Source organism: Canis lupus, chromosome 31 (assembly GCF_011100685.1).
Source record: "Canis lupus familiaris isolate Mischka breed German Shepherd chromosome 31, alternate assembly UU_Cfam_GSD_1.0, whole genome shotgun sequence".
NCBI lineage: Eukaryota > Metazoa > Chordata > Mammalia > Carnivora > Canidae > Canis > Canis lupus.
The window spans coordinates 8,903,256-8,922,975 of NC_049252.1; the positions used below are offsets into that span (position 1 = coordinate 8,903,256).

The 19,720-nt window shown below is 35.0% G+C and overlaps 1 protein-coding gene and 1 long non-coding RNA gene across 11 annotated transcripts in view; one reads left to right on the forward strand and one right to left on the reverse strand.

Annotated features, from left to right (window-relative positions):
- The window catches only part of ROBO1 (roundabout guidance receptor 1), a 1,125,490-nt gene that overhangs the window by 1,019,895 nt on the left and 85,875 nt on the right, over positions 1–19,720 (forward strand). For 8 of the 9 annotated variants that reach the window (XM_038581198.1, XM_038581196.1, XM_038581200.1 and 5 more), the window contains one exon: positions 18,366–18,374. The exons of the other annotated variant lie outside the window; for it this stretch is intronic. In XM_038581198.1, coding sequence (XP_038437126.1) covers positions 18,366–18,374 — 9 coding nt within the window. The remainder of the gene's footprint in view (positions 1–18,365; positions 18,375–19,720) is intronic. 9 annotated transcript variants of the gene reach the window in all.
- The window catches only part of LOC111093449, a 44,174-nt gene that overhangs the window by 10,901 nt on the left and 13,553 nt on the right, over positions 1–19,720 (reverse strand). The gene's annotated exons all lie outside the window — the stretch shown is intronic.

Below are 19,720 nucleotides of genomic sequence, written 5' to 3' on the forward strand. Positions count from 1 at the left end.
GCAGTAATTTGACCTATTGAAAAATAATTAATGTCTATTACATGACCAATAAAATATGGTGAGTTAACACTGTTTGGAAAGATCATAACAGAAAAATCTTTCTGCTTAAACTCCCAGTTAACCAGTAAACTCAGTTAACGTAAATTAACATTCTGTTATTTCCTAGAGTAATTTTTTAAAAAGATTTTATCTATCTATCTATCATCTATCTATCTATTTATTTATTTATTTATTTATTTATTTATTTATGAGACAGAGAGAGAGAGCCTGTGAACAGAGAGGGGCAGAGAGGGGAGGGAGAAGGAAGGAATCTCAAGCAGATTCTGTGCTGAGCATGGAGCCCGAAATGGGGTTCGATTTCATGACACTGAGTGAGATCATGACCTGAGCTGAAACCAAGAGATGGATGCTTAACCACCTGAGCCATCTAGTCACCCATGTCTAGAACAATTTAAGTTTCGTTACCTACACATTTAAACCATCAATGTTATTATATTTATACTTAATATGTGCCTGCCCTTAATTTTCCCTTGTATATATAGCATCTCCACATCTCCTCAAGGAATTTTTTTGTGAACCTAAAATACACACCAAAAATCAAGCATCTTTTTAATGTCCTCTGAGTTTTGATTAATCTACATTGTTGTATTTGCACTTTAATGTCTCAATTTAGCAAGTGTAGGATTGCTGGCTCTGTGTTGGGTAGGAGTAAATTCCCTTCTTAGCTTGTGTTTTATATGGTATGATGACCCCATCTTTTAAGGCACAAGATATATACTGTGGTATTTATAACCATTTTATAGGTTGTGACATACCTATAAAATATAAAATCTAACCAGAACAAAATAGATGCATAGAAGGCTCTCTGCCAGGGTTTTAAACAGTGTGCCATTGAAACTGCTGGAATTTATGCCTCTGCTTGGTGTTTTGAGAATGGTCACAGGTTTGTTTCGTACTATTTTACTATCGTAATCTAAACCTGTTTGGCCTTTATTAGATGTTTGCCAGGTGGACCTTGAAGTTCTTCTTAGAATCATATTCTAGCTAAGTCAAATTTTTGACTGGTTTATATTTGTGAACTGGTTGATGGTGAATTTAAAAAGTGAGGGATTTTGTTTTGTTTTGTTTTGTTTTCCTTTGGTTGAAATTAGCCTTTAGGAAAAGCATGATGGATGTAGCTTCAAAGCACTAAACGAAAAATAAAGGAAGAAAAATAATTTTATTTATTATGGCATTAACAACAAACCCTTTGAAATGAGTGATTATGTATTTATGATGACAGCCCTGTTGATAGCTTTTTAAAATTTTCCATTTTTGAGAAGTGCTCTCCAGAAGGGAAGGTGGAGCATGAGGTCACGGAGAGGAGAATTTAAACCTCGAATTTCTCCCATTCCCAAGTCTACACACTGCCTCTGAGCCGAATGCTTCTTTGCTTCAGTGATCCTCATGGCTTAACCCAGGCAAACTTGAGGGTGTTATTAATCTTTCTACTCCCTTTGCAACTTTACAGATAAAGCAGCTATTATTACTGTCACAATTTTATTTCCAAAGTGAATTTGTGACTCTGTCACCAGAATGATCATGTTCCCGTCACTATGTCTGTTATAGGAAACCAGACTGAAGACAGGCTTCCATACCCCAGCCATTCCCCAAGCCATCACATTTTCTTTTGGCTGAGTTGAACCATTAAGAAAATCTAATCCCACTTTTTGTCTCTCTTACAATAGGAACTAAAAAGACATTTAGACCTCTCATTTCCTCAGCCCTAAGTGCCAGGCTGGTCCGACACAGGAAGCTGGACATTTAGATCTTAGTTCACACCTCACTGCACCCCTCTGCAGGCCGCTTGGAGGGACCAGTTATTCTTTGGAGCTCAAGAAATAGTTGCTTTTCTGCCCTTTCCGCAAACAGCTCTGTTAAAAGAAAAAGGCAGATACCAAACATCTCTAAACCAGGTGATGCTCTCTTACCAGATGAATGGGATTTCTGTGAAATCCCAGCTCCTTTCTGATAAGTGCTCGTCTATTTTTCTTTCTTTGATGTAAAATTACTCTGTTCTCTCAATTTCATCACCTGTTTTATTTTTTTAGTTATAACATATGGTATCATGAACAATGTCGCTATTTCCTTAAATTTATTGTTGGCACGTAATAGGAATGTTCAGATGAATCATCAAGAGGATGTGCATTCTATTCTGTTCTGAAGAATTGTTGTTTTGTCTGGTGCTTCCCATAAGTATTTATGCCTACTATGCAATGGAGGAACAGAGTGCTTCCTCATTAGGATTGATTAGCTACTGACAGCTTCTGGAAGGCTGAGCCTCAAAGTCTGAGATTGACATGAGACCAAGAAGACACAAAGGCAGAAAAAAAAAAAAAAGCACTGTCTTTTGGCTGACTTAATTGCTACTAAAGGGGTGTTTCCTAGAGCCTCTCTCCTTGCTGCTAGTGAACCACATGCTCCCAACAGGCTGCTTTGCTGTGATGTCTCAGGCACTGCAGTTTCTGATTGACCTCTCCCTAATGTCCCAGCGAACTAGGAGTTGAATGGCAGTTACAACTTTCAGTAAAAAAGGAAGCAGCTGTTGGAGGTTTGTCCAAGCTTTTAGGTTTCTGCTAACCCAGAGAGTGAATATTAATTCACAGGAAATAATAGCGATGCAGTAAAAATGGTAGCAGACTAGGAGGCAGACACTGAAATCTCTCATCTTCTCCACATTAGTGGAGAGCAGGGCAACCCACAGATACATCATCATCAGGAGATGGCTTGGGTGGTAGGGGCCATGCTTGTTTCTTGCACTTCTCTCATGTCAGTTGTCACAAAATCCTACTTATTTTTGTCTTTTAAATATCTCTTAATCCTCCCCCCACCTCTCTTGCCCTTGCCTCACTGCTTTCTTTCAGGCTGTCAGTCTCTAACCAGTTTCCTTGCCTCTGTCTTGTCTGATAGAACCCCTTGTCCACACAACAGGTTCATTCTGCCTAAAACACAAATCTGAACGTTGTCATGGTTCCCATCTCTCTGGGCTAAGGTCCAGAGTGCTTATTAGTGCTCCTCCTGGCCACTCAGTACCCTTTCACTACTCCCTGTAGTGCAGTACCACTGTATGGTTTGGATATACATATTTGTTCATGCAATACTACCATGTAGCTTATCTCTGGGCTTTTCTTTATGTTGGTCCCTTGGTCTGAAATGCCCTGCCTCCCATTTGTCCTGTCTTCTACTTGCTAAGTGCTTCTTCCTAGACTCAGCTCAGGGAAGCATCCTCAAGGAAGCCTGGCACACAGTCCTTATCCAAGAGCAGGTTGGGGATTCCCCCATTCGTTTACCCATTGGGTGCTGTTTACTGCCCTTCCTGCATTTTAGTGTCCACCCCACTTGACTCTGGGTTCCTTAGAGGAACATTTGTTTTCCCTTGCTTTGTCAGTCTCTGGGACATCCTTGGTGTTCAGGTAACATTTTCTGTGTGGATGAATCAAGGACTGCCCTGATACAGACCAGCTGTGGAATCCTGGGCAAGCCAGTCATCTTGTCTGAGTTTCAGTGTTCTTATCTGTTGAAAAATAAATGTACATGTAATGTAGACATCCACGAGCTCATAGGAAATAGAATAAGAGAATTAACACAATATTTATATCCTCATAAAAGTGGTTTGAGGATTATGATGTGCTTATGCAAGAGCAATTATTGTTATGATTATTTTTCTGATCAGCTCCTTCCAAAACAATTAAAATTTCATCAGATTCTCAGTAATATTTATTTTGTCCATAAAGATTTGAATGTTTTGATCACTGAATAATGTAGTTTGATCAGTGTTTTCTTTTTCTGCAAAGATAATTTTCTGTGGCTCCTTAGTTTTGAGATATACCTTTGAAAATTAGTCCTTATTATTTCTTTGGAAAGTCTTTTAGGGAGACCTCTTTTTTTTTTTTTCCTGCTACTCTTAGGAAACATTCTATAGAGTAGAATTAATAGCACAGTCTTTTCTGACAGACTCACTTGGATTTAAATGCTGAATGTGCAAGCTATTAAATCTTCGATTCTCATTTTTCTTATTAGTAAAATGAGGGTGAAATGTCTCCCTCACAGGATTGTTGTGGGGATTAAATGAGCTAATAAATATAAAATGCTGGGCCACCTGGGTGGCTCAGCGGTTTAGCGCCGCCTTCAGCCCAGGGCCTGATCCTGGAGACCTAGGATCAAGGCCCACGTCAGGCTCCCTTCATGGAGCCTGTTTCTCCCTCTGCCTGTGTCTCTGCCTCTCTCTCTGCCTGAATCTCTCCTTCTCTCTCTCTCTCTCTATTTCTCTGTGTGTGTATCTCATGAATAAATAAATCTTTAAAAATAAATTAAATAAATAAGTAAAAAATGCTTAGCACATTGTGTGAAGCATTTAAATGTCCAATAAAAGTAGAAGGAATGAAAGTGCTATGAAGAAGGAGGATGAGGGGGTCACTTCAGGGTTGTATCTTTGTATATGTCAGAATAAAAAATTAATGTAGCTTCAGTACTCTTAGCTGTGCATCACTAGCTGCGTGAAAGAGTTAAAGTCTGAGTCATGTATGCATCTCCTAAAATATTTTACATAGTCATGCAATAAACACTTTTCAATAAACAGTGACTATCAAGGCTTCTATAATTGTGGTTAAAAAATGTTAATTTAGGGGGGCATCTGGGTGGCTTCGGCAGTTGCGTGATTAATGATTTTGGCTCAGATCATGATCTCATGAGTTGTGGGATCGAGGCCCACATCGGGCTCTGTGTTCAGTGGGGAGTCGGCTTAGGATTCTCTCTCTCCTTCCCTCTCTAGCTGCCTCTCCTCAACCTCCCTCTGTCTCTCCCTCTGTCTCCCTCTGTCTGTCTCTTTCTCTCCCTCCCTCCTTGACAATAGATCAGAAGTCATATTTCATTAAAAGTAATGTGCCTTTCCATACGCACTTCACCACGTTCTGAGATGTGAAATAACAACTTTGAAGCTAGCCGAACCACCTGTTAATCTCACACAATGTAACATACTGTGTATATGTCACATTTTTCTTTTTCTTTTTTTTTTATGTCACATTTTTCTAGTGGACCATTAGATAATTATTTCAGAATGTAAAATTAAAATGTAGGTAAAGTAAAACAATATAGCTTTCTGTGGTATTAGGGGATTAGCTTTCATAAACTTGCATTCAAAAACAAACTCTGGGGGGGAAAGGCCTATTTTGTAAATTTATGGTTTCCTTAAATAGGGTTCACTATGTTTAGCTTTCTATCAGCATACAAGATCTTTTTGTTCAAGTCATATGACTTTTTAGAGCTCGTATGATATCTAGGCATAAAAGAAGTAATGAGAGAAAAAACTGGACCTTTCAGTCCTAAATTTACCTTCTTTGATGTAGACTTCATTTAAATCATGTGTTGGAACAGTTTGCTTAAATTGCTGATTTCAGAAAAGCTGGCAGTATAATAGTACATTGTTTCTGACCATTAACGTGGTTATTTGAGTCAAAGCCAAAACTAATAGTGTCAAGGGGCCTTTTCGCAGGTTCAAGTTAGGTTTACGATAATCCAAGATCCTGGTTAAGAACTGCGGGTTCATCAACATTTTGATGAAACACGTATTATAAGACCCCCAAAGCTTTACTTGATGCCTTTGAGAACCTTGATAGTGTGTGACATGTTTGCCAGACTGACAAGGTATAGCAGACTGGTTCTTTGGGGAATGATTCTTCATGTCAGATGGCAGTAATCCACAGAGGTCCAGTAAAATCAGTAGTACTGTAGTAAATAGTACTTCAGGGCTTGGGGAACATATTGTGTGTGTGTGTGTGTGTGTGTGTGTGTGTGTACGTTTATATAACACACATATAAAAAACACATATCACAATGTCATATTTATTTACCATCTCCTCCTGTCTGTATGTATTGTTACTTTTACTGCTTCAGTCAAAAGTCTTACTCAAAACGCCTCCCTTACAGGATCTGTCCTGGTGTTTTGTGATTTGTTGTTGTTGTTGTGTGTTTTGTAGTTAAAATAATGATTTTTAAAAACCTACAGAAGATTTGAGGAGCTGGTGAGAAAAAAGAGATTTGCAATTATAAAATGCAATCCCAAGAAAGACAAAGCGTAAGTGGAGACTTTTGAAGAATCAGTATTGCCAGCTGAGCTCTTTGTGAACAGGCTGAAAGTAAAATGCCATCAGCCAAGAGGTTTAATGAAGTCTCACTACAGAATTTAACAAGAGAGTGATTTGTGAGAATGGCTCCCTCTCCTAGCTGTTCTGATCCAGTGGCGTAAATAGGATGCCGAGCACTACTCCTGCTGGTTTTTTTATGCTGTTGGATTTGATTGAGACCCAGCAACATTATGGCCTATGATTCTTTTCCTTTTTTTTTTTTTTTTTTTTTTTTGTAGGAAAGATAAAGTAAAGAACTTCTTGTATTCTCATAGCCTTTCAGAAGTAGTCATTTTAACTCTAATGACTGTGGAAGATATGACATTCTCTTGATTTCTTTCATTTACTCATGAAATTTTGGGTTGGTCTCAGTTATGTCAAACAAACTGATATAAAATCTAAACATTAACCTGAAGGAAAAGCATTCACTACAAGGCCTTCCTACAGAGAATTTGAAACTCTTAATGTGTATGCCAAGTGAGTATTTGAGGAAATAAGTACAGCAGTTAGGTTCAAGAAATAATTGATACGTATGATGACTCTGTAACAAATAATGACACAGCACCACACTAGCAAATAGCACAGCATGGGCTTTCCATTATCTTCTGGGCTTTACTGTGATTATTCATCTACATATCAGTTGGTGAGGTTTTTCTCGTCCCTCAGTTACATAGATATAAAACTTAGCAACTCTCTTTAGCAGCGTACATTCTGAAATAATGGCATCAGTTTGGAAATATGTAATAGAATTGGGTCACTCTATACCGTCTGAATTGCTCTCTCTGAAAATGAAATTTAGAGAAATAATTTTTTGCTCTCGCCATTGAGTGGTAGCTCATTTTATTAAAACATTAGATTCATTGCTAACGATCTCACAGAACTTGAAGACATGGAATTATTGTGTGATATTGTGTATCACTTAATGTTAAATAATTAATTGTAAGTCAATTATGTGAATTGTAAGTCAATTCACATTGATATATTCTATTTTACCTAGAACTATTAGGACATAAGATGAGATAATTCTTGTTTAAAAGAGAATACTCATCAAGAGAATAGATTGTAGACTATTTGACATTAAGGGCCCCTTTTTTAAAAAAATGATGAACCCAGTAATAAATTAAATATGCAAAATCACTGAAAAATTAACTTTTTTGCACATGTTATTGATTTTTTATTTGCTACCATAGTAAATATTTTATAGATATACACAGCATTAATTATGCTCAACAGTATTCATTCTTGTAGATTCACAAATCATTCTAGCGTATTTCAAACATCAAGATCATCACTAGAATCATTACACTTTACAATTATGTGGCAGCTGGTGTCCTTTAAATCTTATTTGAATATATGGTAGGCTGCCTTTTATTTTATTGTTTTTAAAGATTTGTATAAATTGGAAGTTGCTACTTTATAATACATGCCTGGAGTTTGCAAAACTGATTAAAATACCATGAGCACTTTAATTTGCTTTTAAACTATTATTCTCAGGACTTGATAAATAATGTGCCAGTATAAACACACCTGTAGAAAAATACTCAAATAGGTATAAGACAAAATACAGCTGAGTAATTGCTTTATAACAGATTTATGAGGGTAGGAAAATCCATAAATGGTTGTTAAAGTGAGCTTTAGCTTTAGGACATTTATTTTGTGTGGTCAATGTTATTAGGAGAGAATTTAGAGCACTGTACAATTAAAACTGATAGATATGGCCATTTTAAAAAGGTGCTTTTAAAGTTAACTTTGTGGATGGTGGAATAGCCATTTCAGTATACTTTTAGGTCATTAGTAAACAGATGAGGTGTCCTCTTAGGTTTTTCCTTATGCTTTTTATTCCCCTAAAATGTACTAAATTACTGAACATAATTGATAACAGGGGGGCCTGAGTGGCTCAGCCAGTTAAGTGTCTGCCTTTGACTCAGGTCATGATCCTAGTGCTGGGTCAGCCTCCCTGCTCAGCCTGAAGTCTGTTTCTCCCTCTTCTTCTGCCCGTACCCCCTGCTCATGCTTGCTCTTTCTCTCTCTCTCTCTTTCTCTCATAAATAAATAAAATCTTTAAAAATAAGTAAATAAATAAGATTTATAATAGGTAATTTTGGCCTTAAGTTTCTTGGGAATAAATGTTAAATTATATTATTTCTGTACCCAATTGAAAAGATTTGGAATGTGAGTCGTGGATGGGGGCTTACAAATCATTTATTTTAGGTCCGTTTTACAGATGAGGGGACTGAGATCAGAGATATCTTAATATCATATAGCAGAGTATGAGCATTTGCATTTGATGCTTGACTACATACATGTGACATTTGCAGTGGTCTTCCTAAAAGATTGCATCACATCACTTTTCAGAGACAGAATTGGATGTTTTGACATTGTTTTTCTATGATAATATAAAATATGAGAATAATTATATATTCATGTTAATTTAATACCTTAATACATGAATTGTGCATTTAAAAAATTTTAGAGTACCATTGACATATGACATGGTAGTGTCAGATATACAACATAATGATTTGATGTTTGTAAATATTGCAAAATGATCACCATGAGAAGTCCAGTTAATATTTATCACCATACATAATGACATATGTTTATTATTATTATTAATACATAATACATTTTTCTTGTAATGAAGACTTTTAAGATTTATTCTCTTAGGGACTTTTAAATATGCAGTATTATTAACTATTATTGGCATGCTGTACATTACATCCCTATGACTTCTTTATCTTACAGAAATTTGTACCTTTTGATGCCCTTCACCTTTTTTGCCTACCTTTTCCTCCTGCCTCAGGCAACCACCAATCTAGTTTCTGTGTCTATGAGCTTGGTATTTTTTGTTGGTATGTTTATTTGTTTTAAATTCCATGTATAAGTAAGATTATAGAGTATTTGTCTTGTTTTCTCTGACTTATTTCACTTAGCATAATGCCCTTACTGGTCCATCCATGGTGACTCACATGACAGGATTTCGTTCTTCTTCTCCTTTTTTTTTTTTCCAATGGCTGAATAATTACTCCATTCTATATATACTACAGTTTATTCATACTGGTCTCCTAGGTTATTTCCATATCTTGTCTAGTAAATAAGGTGCCAATGAACATGGGGGTGCATATATATTTTCGAATTAGTGTTTTGGGGTTTTTTTTTTTTGAGTAAATGCCCAGAAGTGGAATTGCTGGATCATATAGTAGTTCTATTTTTAATTTTTTGAGGAACCTCTATACTGTTTGACATAGTGGCTACACCAGTTTGCATTCCCACCAACTGTGCACAAGGGTTCCCTTTTCTTTACACCCTCTCCATCACTTGTTACTATTGTCTTTTTGATAATCATTTTAATGAGATGAGGTGATATCTCATTGTGGTGTGGATTTGCTTTTCCCTGGTGAAGTGTGATGTTGAGTATATTTGCAGATGTCCGTTTGCCATCTGTAGGTCTTCTTTAGAAAAATGTCTATTCAGATCTGCCCATTTTTTAATTGGATTGGTTTTTTTTTCTATTAGTTGTATAAATTCTTTATATATTTTGGAAATTAATCCACCCCTTTATCAGGTATATGATTTGCAAGTATTCCCCACCCCCTTCAGTAGTTGCCTTTTCTTTTTTTGATGATTTCCTTTGTAAATAATTTTGTATCAAAAGTTATTTGGTTTAGGTCATGAAGCCAAAACAGAACCAAAATTACATTAGAATAAAGCTTAACTCTTTTAATGCAGAAACCATACAATGTAACAAAAAGAGTAAGGATTTTAAGAGCTGGACAGACCTGAATTCCAAACTTTCACTTCTTACCTAATGTATGACCTTAGGAAAATTACCTAATCTTTTAAAAAAAGGAAAAGAAAGTATTTAATCTTCACTTCCCTCCCTTTGCAAGTTGGTGTATTAGACATTTTCCTACTGAGTTGCTGGGAGGGTTTCTGGTTTATGAAATGACACATAGTTAGCTAACACTGATGGCTCTTTATTTAACTGAGATGTAGAAAAGTTATGTGATTTATGCAGGATAGACCTAACTAATTCTGGAGAGGATCTTGATCTGCTCAGTTGAGTAATTTTATCTTTACATTTTTTTTTTATCATTATATACCTCAACTCTAGACCCTATAGTGTATGAAATATAACATTTGAAAGTAGGCTTCCAGATTTTCTAATAAACAAGTTCTGGAGCAATTGCTTACATACAAATCAGTATGCTGGATGCTGTAAGGGATGCAAAGATAAAGAAGACCTGGATCCTGCCTTCATGGAGCTTAGTACAGCTAATGAAGGAGAGAGATGTACACAAGTAACAACAGTACTAGCAAAATGTAGAGTGTGGATTTGTAAAGATGTAGATATGCCAGGGAGGGCAAAAGTACTTTCAGATACACAATGGGAACATTATTCTCATTTGTTTACAAGATAAACAGATATTTACAAGGTGAGTAACGTTTTCAACTTGGTAAATTCTAGAGAAATAATGGCAAATAGTTAAATCTTTACTCTTATGAGTTTATAGTCTAGTTTGGGAGATAGACGTTTAGAGAATAATTAGAGAAATGTGTAATTTTAAGCTATAATAAGTGCTGTAGGAGGAAAATTAAGGTTACTATGAGAATATATATGGCCTTCTGATAAGACTTAGTGTCAAATTTAGGGGGAATTACTTGAAGATCTCTTTCGAGCTGAAATGTGGTAAAATCAAGGACAAAAAAAAAAAAGGCCAGTGGAGCTAAGTTAGGGAGATGAGAAGGGACAGGCGATACAAGAAGACACCGAAGAGTCACATAGCAAGGCCATGTTAAGGATTTTGGTCTCTATTTGAAGAACAATGAAACCATATTGAAAGATTTTAAGCACAAACATCTATAATCAGGTTAGTTTACTTTGGTTTTGTTTTTAAGCACTTTGGCCATATCATGAAATTTAATTGGTAAGAAGCAAAGCAGTAGTTCAGTTGAGCACTGTTGGATAACTTGAGCCAGAGTGGTGGCAGTAGAGCTAGAAAGAGGGAAATGGAATACACAAATAGTTCAGAAATAAAAGCTATGGCATTTGGTAATGAATTGTACATTTCAAGGAGGAGAGAGAAGAAAGATCCAGGTTTCTGGCTTTCTAAATTGATCTAGGGAATATTAACCTCAAAATTATGATCCTGAGTCCTATGTCAGCTGGCACACACATGGTCATAGATTGCCGGGTAGTTGCATTTCAATCTCAGACTCTTTAGTAGACAATAGCTAAGTTGCACCTACTTTCAGAATGGGTGATCTCAGGGTCCTGGGATCCAGCCCTGGGTCCAGCCCCACGTGAAGCCCCATGTTCAGCGGGGAGTCTGCTTCTTTCTTTCTCTCTCCCTCTGCCTCCCTCCCATTCATGCACACTCTCTCACATAAATAAATAAATAAATATTTTTTTTTAAAAAGGAAAGTGAAGCCTTTTTTAGAAGTGGAAGGAAAAGGAGAAAAATATCAACTTTTTCTGAGTATCTATGATACATTAGGCATTGTGCAAATTACTTTGTGTATATTTGTGGGAAAATAATTAGCCATTACTATTCTGTTAAACTTTCAATGGAACAGATAATCTATAGCAATGTTTCTCAGTCCTGGCACTTTTAACATGTGGGTTTGGATCCTTCTTTGTTTTGGGGAGCTGTCTTGTGGGTTGTAGGATGTTTATCAGGCTCCTAGGCCTCTCTCCACTAGATACCAGTAGCATCCCCCTTCAGTTGTGACAACCAAATTATCTCCAGAACCAGTGATCCACAAATAATGTGAAATGTTTGACTGGAGGGGAAAAGTTCATAGTATTTTATGTATCTATTAAATATATTCTAAAAGTGCCCCTCTTAATCACTCTATTTTTATGTCTGAGAAATTGAAAGACATAATGACAGGCTTTTAAGTTAAGCTCTGTCTTTACCTCCAAAAAAATCACACCTAGTATTAAAAAAATCTTAAGTGTTTTTAATTGTTAGAGATATTATCATTCATGAGTATGTATGCATATAATTTCTCCGGCATAACAGTGACTATAATTCAGTCAGTTCAAACATAGGTAGTATTACTACTTGAAAATATAAGTGTTCTTCTGTTTTAATAAAAATGTATTTCTTCTCAAAAGAGTCATGTAACTCACTATTTTACTTCATTCACCTTCTACTGGAATGGGGTGTTTACAATGCTAGGCTGTCAGATTTATTAATTGAACCCTGCTATTCAATGAAAAAAAAAACGATACAAGAATGAAAAAAAATCACATTAATTTAAAGATCATTAGAAGTTAGTTACTAGTAATGAAAACAAATATCTGTGAATTAGCAGAATTCCATAGTCATGGTGATTTCATTCATAGGACATTCAATAAAGCTGTTATTCTCTGATATTTAATAATAGGATTGGTTTTACCATAGATAAATTTGCTTAACTATGAAATCTTTTATAGAGTCATTCTAGGAGTTTAGAATACATAAATTATTTTAGACTCACTGTAGTGGCTGTCTTCTGTCATTATATTTCAAAATAATTATATTGCCCATGGTTAACAGTGAAGAATCATATGCTTTATTTAAGTTATAAGGATAAACTTGAATGTATTTGCCATTATTCTTCAAAAATTGCAATCTTGGTGTGAAAATATCCAAATTTTAATCATATTGTTGTGGTAATTGTGCGAATATTTTCTTGGAATTCTTTGATATCTTCTTTATTTATCATGAGCTATGTATAAGCTTCATCGACTTGAGGTAATATTAACTTAAAAGGATATTTTTGAGGACATTTTCTAGTAGAGTATATGTTTATATATACATAATCTGAAGGGAAAATACTGGGAATATTTCCCAGAAAGATATATCCACTGTCCTGCTTTGCCTCTGAATTTCCATATTCTTAAAATCATAGTGCACAAAGCACTTTAAGAATCAGCTACTCTATTCCTTTACCAGACAGGGTTATAGCTAAACTGTTGTGGCCAAATGGAAATAAATCCCATTTTAAAGACCTCTGGAGACATCACAGTTGGCAACCAATTCATGGTTCAGTGACCTTTACTGTTAACTGCTTCTTTTCTGTACTTTCCCTAAGTCACTCATGCTATTATTTAGGCCATTATCTTCTCTTCTGGCCTAAGTAGTTATCAAGATTGGCTGCTCCCAGTATTTATTAGGCCTAATCTGAAGACTTAAGTATTTGTACAGCTACCTTATTTTCTCAGACCCCCCCCCCAAAAAAAGGCCTCTTTCTTTAGCTTCTGTGTATTTTTTTAGACATTTATCATCATTCTGACTCTTGTCTCCTGTATCTGACAAGCAGATAGAAGAGAGCTTCCCTCTCTCCCTCCCTCCTTCCTTCCTCCCTTCTTTCCTTCCTTCTTTGCTCCCATCCATTTTTGCTTCTCTTAGCTACTTATTTATACCTAAAGATATTGTCTGAACAATGTATATTCTTAGAATATTTTAAAGTAGTTAAACAACTGGGGGCCTGTTGATGTCACATTCAAAAGAGGAAAAAAATCTCTTTATTCTAAGTGTGTGTGCATGTATGTGTGAGAGTGAGTGTGTGGGGAGGGAGGAAAGAATGAAAAAAGAGAGAAAGGAAGGAAGGGAAGGAGGGAGAAAGGGAAGGCTAAATTTTTTCCATTTTAAACTTTTAAAAAAAAGTATCATCCAAAGATGTAGTACTTGTATGTCTCCAAATATTTTAGAGAAAGCTGTCCTTTTTCTTTTATTACACTCAATACAGGAACTAGAGTTTTATAATTACATAAACAAATTATATAGTATATATATACCTATATGTGTAGTATATATGTATTTATATATATATTTAGACTTTGTGTAACTCCTCTCCACCCCACCAAAATAATATAATCTAAGTGAAAGCAGTGTGTTTTTGATACAAACAGCTTTGTGGCAAATTCTCTAATCTCTCACTCCTTTCTAAACTCTTTCAATTTGAGAAAAAAAATTAGGGATGTTACTGTAATCTGCATAATGCTACCATGTTAACAAAATAGAAAGTTTTAATCTCTTAAAAAGGTACGTTTACTTTTTGAGTTTATTTTACTTCCTGTGTAACATATTTACTATTAAAGTAATTGTGTAGAAATATGATTTGTTATTACCTTTCAAAAGAGTATTATCCAGTTTATAATGATGTAAGTGATGAAATGATGAAAATTGGTTCACCTTTAAAAATTAATCACATTGCGTTTTTTGTCCAAAAAGGTAAACTTGTTAGGAAGTTTTAAGCCTACTGTCTTATCTGTTAGTTTTCCATGTCTTTTTAAAACTATAGCTAATTATTTTTAAAAGATTTTTTTAGTATCCTGAGCAATTATTTTAGAAAGTTTTTATAGTAATTATTTTAATGGTGGTGATTTTAGGTTAACATTTATGACAGTTTAAATGTAAAACCAAATACATTTTATGTCCTGTTGCATATGGTTCTCCCTAAACTGGCTAACAAGTAGAAAAATTTATTAGAGACTTAAATTTAGTCAAAAAAGGCAGTCTTGGTTAGTCATCTGTGACCTTGAGAAAGTTATTGAACAATTTAGGTTCCCATTTTCTCATGCAAGAAGGATAGAATTAGACTGATAAGTTCTAAGGTCACTTCCAGCACTACCATTTTATAGTTTTATTGTTTTATTAGAGATGGAGACAGACAGGCTTTTCCTCTTTCTTAACGAGAAAAGGGAGTTGGGGTAGAGGGGCTCCTAGCCTTTAAAGTAGAAAGAAAAGAAGTTGACAAGAGTTAGGGGAGTGTAGGAGTGAGACTGCCCATAAACCACAAACTTCAGAGGATGATGAATGAACATGATCCAGATTACTCTACTTTTCTCAGATTCTTTCTGGACAGATCTAACTGGATGATAATGGGTCCTGATTGTTGTATAGAAAGTCCCTACTGTCTGTATGGAAAGAAAATTCTTTGACCTGACTCTGAGAGAAGTATGGTAAAAAGGGGAAATCTAAAAAACTTAAAGAAATTTCTATCATTTATCCTTGAGACAAGAAAGTTTAAGATGATCATTTCTTTCAACTGAGTAAAAGGATTTTATACGGAGGATACTAATGACATTTATTTGTGTACTGAAACTAGAATAAACAAAAAGAGGAGTTAAATTGTGACAGGCGAGGGACGCCTGGGTAGCTCAGTGGTTGAGCATCTGCCTTTGGCTCAGGGCGTGATCCTAGGATCTGGGATCAAGTCCCACATCAGGCTCCCTGCATGGAGCCTGCTTCTCCCTCTGCCTGTATCTCTACTTCTCTCTGTGTGTGTCTCTCATGAATAAATAAATAAAATCTTTAAAAAAAAAAAAATTGTGACAGGCGAGGTTTTCATTTAGATAAGAGACATCATTTCCTGATAATCATGGTTGTTAAAAGCTTAAATGATCATGCAAGATAGGGTACTCTCAAAAACCTCTGATGCTTTGGAAGCTTCTGTGTTAGATGTTGTTCTTAGATAATGTTATGAAATATTTTCAAGTTGTCATTTGTTATTGATATGAAATGCAAATACATCAGCCAGAAGTTCTTGAACACCTTGGGTTTTAGTTAATGAAAGATTTGACTCCTATGGCTTGATTGCTGGTAAACCCTTTAAACAGGGTAAAAGGCACTTTTTAAATTTTAAATGACCTGCTTCCTATTAATTTTCTTGTTTCTAACATATTGGGTATTTTTGAAATGTCTCAGGAATTTTACATGACCAAAAGTTATATGGTTAGAATATCTTTAGGAATCATTCCTGTAGTCTCTTGACTTTAAATAAGGCTTAATCTTCACTGCATCCAACTAATATCAAATTTATTTTCACAGGTTATCCCAAAAGATAATTCTATTATCTTTTGTTTTTTTCAAAGCAAATACTATTGCTACAGATTGTCAGCATCTCTCTTTTGTAGTTTCTAAATATTTCTTCCTGCCACTTAAAAGACAATATCTTGAAAGATTCAAAAGTGTAACCAAATTCAACCAACTCTGTTTTCAAGTCTAGGTAGCATAGCTGAGTAAGTTGAGAAAAGATTGATTTTTGGGTTTTTTTTAGAATGAAAAAGACAATTATTTTACTCATGAAGGGAACATGTGAATTGAAATGTGCTTCTGAGTTACCTTTAAGTTTTGCATACTTGTTAACAATAGGCAAGAGAATTTTGTCTCTATTTTATTTCTCTTTTCATTTATTTTTTATTATTTTGTGTTTTATTTAAAACATACATTTTTATCCTTCTACATGGATTACTGAGCATGCCCATAAAGCAAAAGCAAAGCAAAATAAATAGAGCTTGAAAATATTACTTCAGGACACCTGGGTGGCTCAGTCAGTTAAGTGTCTGCCTTCAGCTCAGGTCATGATCACACTGTCCTGTGATTGAATCCCACTTTGGGCTCCCTGCTCAGCGGGGAGTCTGCTTCTCCCTCTACCTCTCTCCCCTGCTTGTGCTCTCTTTCTCTCTCTCTCTCTCTCTCTCTCAAATGCACTTTAAAAAAAGAAAGAAAATATTACTTCAGGTCATATATTGTACCAGAATGTCCCATGATCCCATCAGACACCTGATCTTCCCCCAGCCCTTTGTGTTTTTTTTTCCCCTGGTGGAAGGTATTGAGGAAATGTAATTTCTAGTTCAACCTGGGAAATAACTTGGGCAGGCTGTTTATAGTTGGATGGAAGTCTTTGTTGTGTTCTGTTTTATTGTTGCATTGTCACTATTTTTAAACTGTACCATCTCACAGCAGCAGGGCTTAGCATAGTTCCTGCATACTGCAGAAATGTATATCAAGTTAAATTAATATGATTTGCTTTAAGATGTAGGAGTTATTTATTTGAATAAGATATTTTGTGGCTGTACGTGGGGCTATTATGAAAAAGTTCTGTGTTTGGCAGTTATTTCCTTTGCTTCAAATTAAGCCAAACAGAGGCACCTGAGTGGCTCAGTGGTTGAGCATCTGCCTTTGGCTCAGGGTGTGATCCTGGGGTCTTGGGATCAAGTCCCACATCAGGCTCCCCACAGAAAGCCTACTTCTCCCACTGCCTGTATCTCCGCCTCTCTCTGTGTGTCTCATGAATAAATAAATAAAATCTTTAAAAATAAAAATAAATAAAAGATCAAAACAAAGCAGTCATTTTCCAGTATTTAAAATATGTATTGGGCAGCCCAGGTGGCTCAGCGGCTTAGCGCCGCCTTCAGCCCAGGGTGTGATCCTGGAGGCCTGGGATCGAGTCCCACGTCAGGCTCCCTGCCTGGAGCCTGCTTTTCCCTCTGCCTGTGTCTCTGCCTCTCTCTCTCTCTCTCTCTCTCTCATGAATAAATAAAATCTTTTAAATAAATAAATAAATAAATAAATAAATAAATAAATAAATAAATAAAGTATCACTTGAGCTTTCTATATTAAAATGTCCAATGTTTCAGCCTTGCAGTAGGTAACATGATTATGACTTTATTAGATAGGTTTATAAAGTTTTATATGTTTTCATGTGTTTACGTTTTTCTATACATCTTCTCAATTAAAATTCTGCAAGAATTTAGGTGTAACCTAAAAGGTGTAACTTTTTAATAACCTTGCTACTCAGCCTGTGGTCATGGACCAGCAGTACCTGAGAATGCTTGTTAGAAATGCAAAGTCAAAGGCCACACTTCTTATCTATGGAGTTATAATTTGTATTTTAACCAGGTCTTAGGGTGATCCATGTGCTTATTCAAGTATGAGAAACACAGATTTAATAGAATATCATTAGTTGCATGGACATTTTAAAAATTAATCTGATGATGGAGTTGTTCGATTTAACACTACTTTATCTTTGATTAAGATGCTTGATTTCTATTCTAAGTAACATTAACAGTTAAGATTTATAGTGTGTTTAAACTCATTATGTATGTAGCTATCTAACCATGTCATCTTATAGCAAAATGTAGTCATCGAAATGTGTTTTATAATTGTATGGCTATCATCCATTGTAGCTGTCATTTAATCATAGTAGAGATTTTAAGAGTCATTTCTATTTTTCTTAAGTTACTCATGATTATTCTTAAAATGCTAACAAATATTCATTCATGGCCCACATGAGCCAAATATTAATGTGTTCTTTATTTTACTTTAAGAGAAATATCATTGTTAAGTCAAATCTTATTACTTTTTCCTGTTTCGTTTCTGTTTCTTTATTTTTTATTTATTTCATGTTTTCTTTTTTTTGTTTTAGTTGGGTCTGGTAAGTTGACATTTTATTGGCCATCTTCTAATCACCGTGTCACTGTGACTGGAACTTCTCTTCCCCTTTCCATCCATACCCTTCCATGTCCTTCAACCAATCAGCCTCCATGTTTCACTTGTCATTGGCCTCAAAGACCGCACAGAATAAAGTCTGCAGGAAGTATGGGTAACTGTGACAAAGAGTAAAGGTAATGGGGTTGCTAACTTTATGTTTTATTAAATGATATGTGATCTGCATCCTTTTATTTTTTTCTCTCCTTACTTGAGTAATAAAATAAGTGATAGGACTATATTGTCTTGAAGTACCATTTTAATTTATATTTCATAAGGTAAACAAACAAAAATAGGTGCCCACAGAATGATTTGGGTTTTTTTAAAAATCTCAAATATGTTTATGAATTCATGTCTGTCTATCTTAGCTTTTATAAATAACTTCCTTTAGTAATAGTCATTCAAAGTCCTTTTGATGAATAACTGCACATAGGGCTGTATGCATTCATTTTCATTTCTATGTATCAGATTCATCTCATTTTATGTAAGAAATAATTGCATGATGCTTCCAAAATTTATCGAAGTTTGCTCTGATAAACACTTGTCCTTATATTAATAGTCATTAGGTTTCTAAGTACTCTTATGAGAAATACATTAGGGAAGGTACATATACCCTTTAAAAATGCTACATGACTTTTGGAGAATTTTCCATGAGGATGCTAAGTGGTATACCCCAGGGAATAATTTGATCCTAAGAGAAGCTCCCTATTTTTTAAGTTAAAGAGCTACACAAATATTCTAAAGGTATTCATACTAATACAGATAGGATGGATTGTTCCTTAATGGTGATGCAATAAGGGACTATTTGAAAAATATAGCTTTCTTGATGCTACCATATATGTAATATATATATATACATATATATATGGATTAATTTTAAACATAAAAAATAAAGACAAACATATAGGATGAAAATAGAGGTGAATGTTTACAAAATTTATTATATATTATATAATCTATATTTTATTGATAGAATACCAAAAATGCTTAACCAGATTAAAGACTGTCCACAAAATGAGAAAATATATCTACAACATATATGAGAAATGGATAAAATTTTTGCCTATCAATAGTTCTTAGAATTAAAAAAGATAAGCATAGGAATACAATATTCACAACAAATAGGATATCAATGACAAGGTAATATAAAGTAAATGTTTAATCTCACAAATATAAACAGGCTAATTAGTAGGCAATTCTATTCTCAGTTTAGCAAAGATTAATGTTCAGTGTATGGGAGGTTAGCGAGGAAAGTGCCCTGTAGGGGAGGCATCAGTTGAAATAATCTTGAAT